The sequence below is a fragment of the Chinchilla lanigera genome, unplaced genomic scaffold (genome assembly GCF_000276665.1).
Source record: "Chinchilla lanigera isolate Chin_1 unplaced genomic scaffold, ChiLan1.0 scaffold00111, whole genome shotgun sequence".
NCBI classification, from domain to species: Eukaryota; Metazoa; Chordata; class Mammalia; order Rodentia; family Chinchillidae; genus Chinchilla; species Chinchilla lanigera.
Genome location: NW_004955512.1, coordinates 2,381,665 through 2,382,581, shown reverse-complemented (window position 1 = coordinate 2,382,581; position 917 = coordinate 2,381,665). Strand labels below are relative to the sequence as shown.

Below are 917 nucleotides of genomic sequence, written 5' to 3'. Positions count from 1 at the left end.
GAGGCCAAAAGAAGAGGCCAGAAGGAAGCACGGCTCCAGCCGTCGCCGACTCCGACGCTGTCTCTGGCCCCCGGGGTGGGGGGTGCAGAACAACAAGGTGACGGTAAAGCTGGCGGGTCCCGCTCGAGACGGTGCTCGCCTGTGGGTGACCATCGAGACCAGGCGTTGCGAGGGTCCGAGAGCAGAGCTGCCCGGAGAGGCCAAGTGCGGGGACCTCCAGCCTCTCGGCGAAGGCTGGGGACAGAGGCAGAGAGGGCCCGGCGTCTGCGGGAGGGCGGGTGACGGGCGGGACGCGCGGAGTGGGAGCCTAGCGGGGGCACCCAGGCCCCAGGAGCCGGGGACGGAGCGACACTGCGGCCCAGCTCGGGCCGGAGGGCGGCGGAAGGGCCAGGAGCGATGCCGCGGCCGGGGAAGAGCTCGTACAGCGACCAAAAGCCGCCCTACTCGTACATCTCGCTGACGGCCATGGCCATCCAGCACTCGGCCGAGAAGATGCTGCCGCTGAGCGACATCTACAAGTTCATCATGGAGCGCTTCCCCTACTACCGCGAGCACACGCAGCGCTGGCAGAACAGCCTGCGGCACAACCTCTCCTTCAACGACTGCTTCATCAAGATCCCGCGGCGGCCCGACCAGCCCGGGAAGGGGAGCTTCTGGGCGCTGCACCCCGACTGCGGCGACATGTTCGAGAACGGCAGCTTCCTGCGGCGCCGCAAGCGCTTCAAGGTGCTGCGTGCGGACCACGCTCACCTGCACGCAGGGGGCAGCAAGGGCGCGCCGGGAGCGGGGCCCGCGGGGCACCTGCACGCGCACCACGCGCACCATCCCCACCACCATCACCACCACCACCACCACGCCGCCGCCCACCACCACCCGCCGCCGCCGCCGCCACACATGGTGCACTATTTCCACCAGCA

The 917-nt window shown here is 69.8% G+C and overlaps 1 protein-coding gene across 1 annotated transcript in view; it reads left to right on the top strand.

Annotated features, from left to right (window-relative positions):
* Positions 1–396: 396 nt before the first annotated feature.
* Foxb2 (forkhead box B2) overlaps positions 397–917 on the top strand; it is a 1,299-nt gene continuing 778 nt past the window's right edge. Inside the window, exon 1 of the mRNA XM_005408326.1 lies at positions 397–914. Within this exon, the coding sequence (XP_005408383.1) occupies positions 397–914 (518 nt within the window). The remainder of the gene's footprint in view (positions 915–917) is intronic.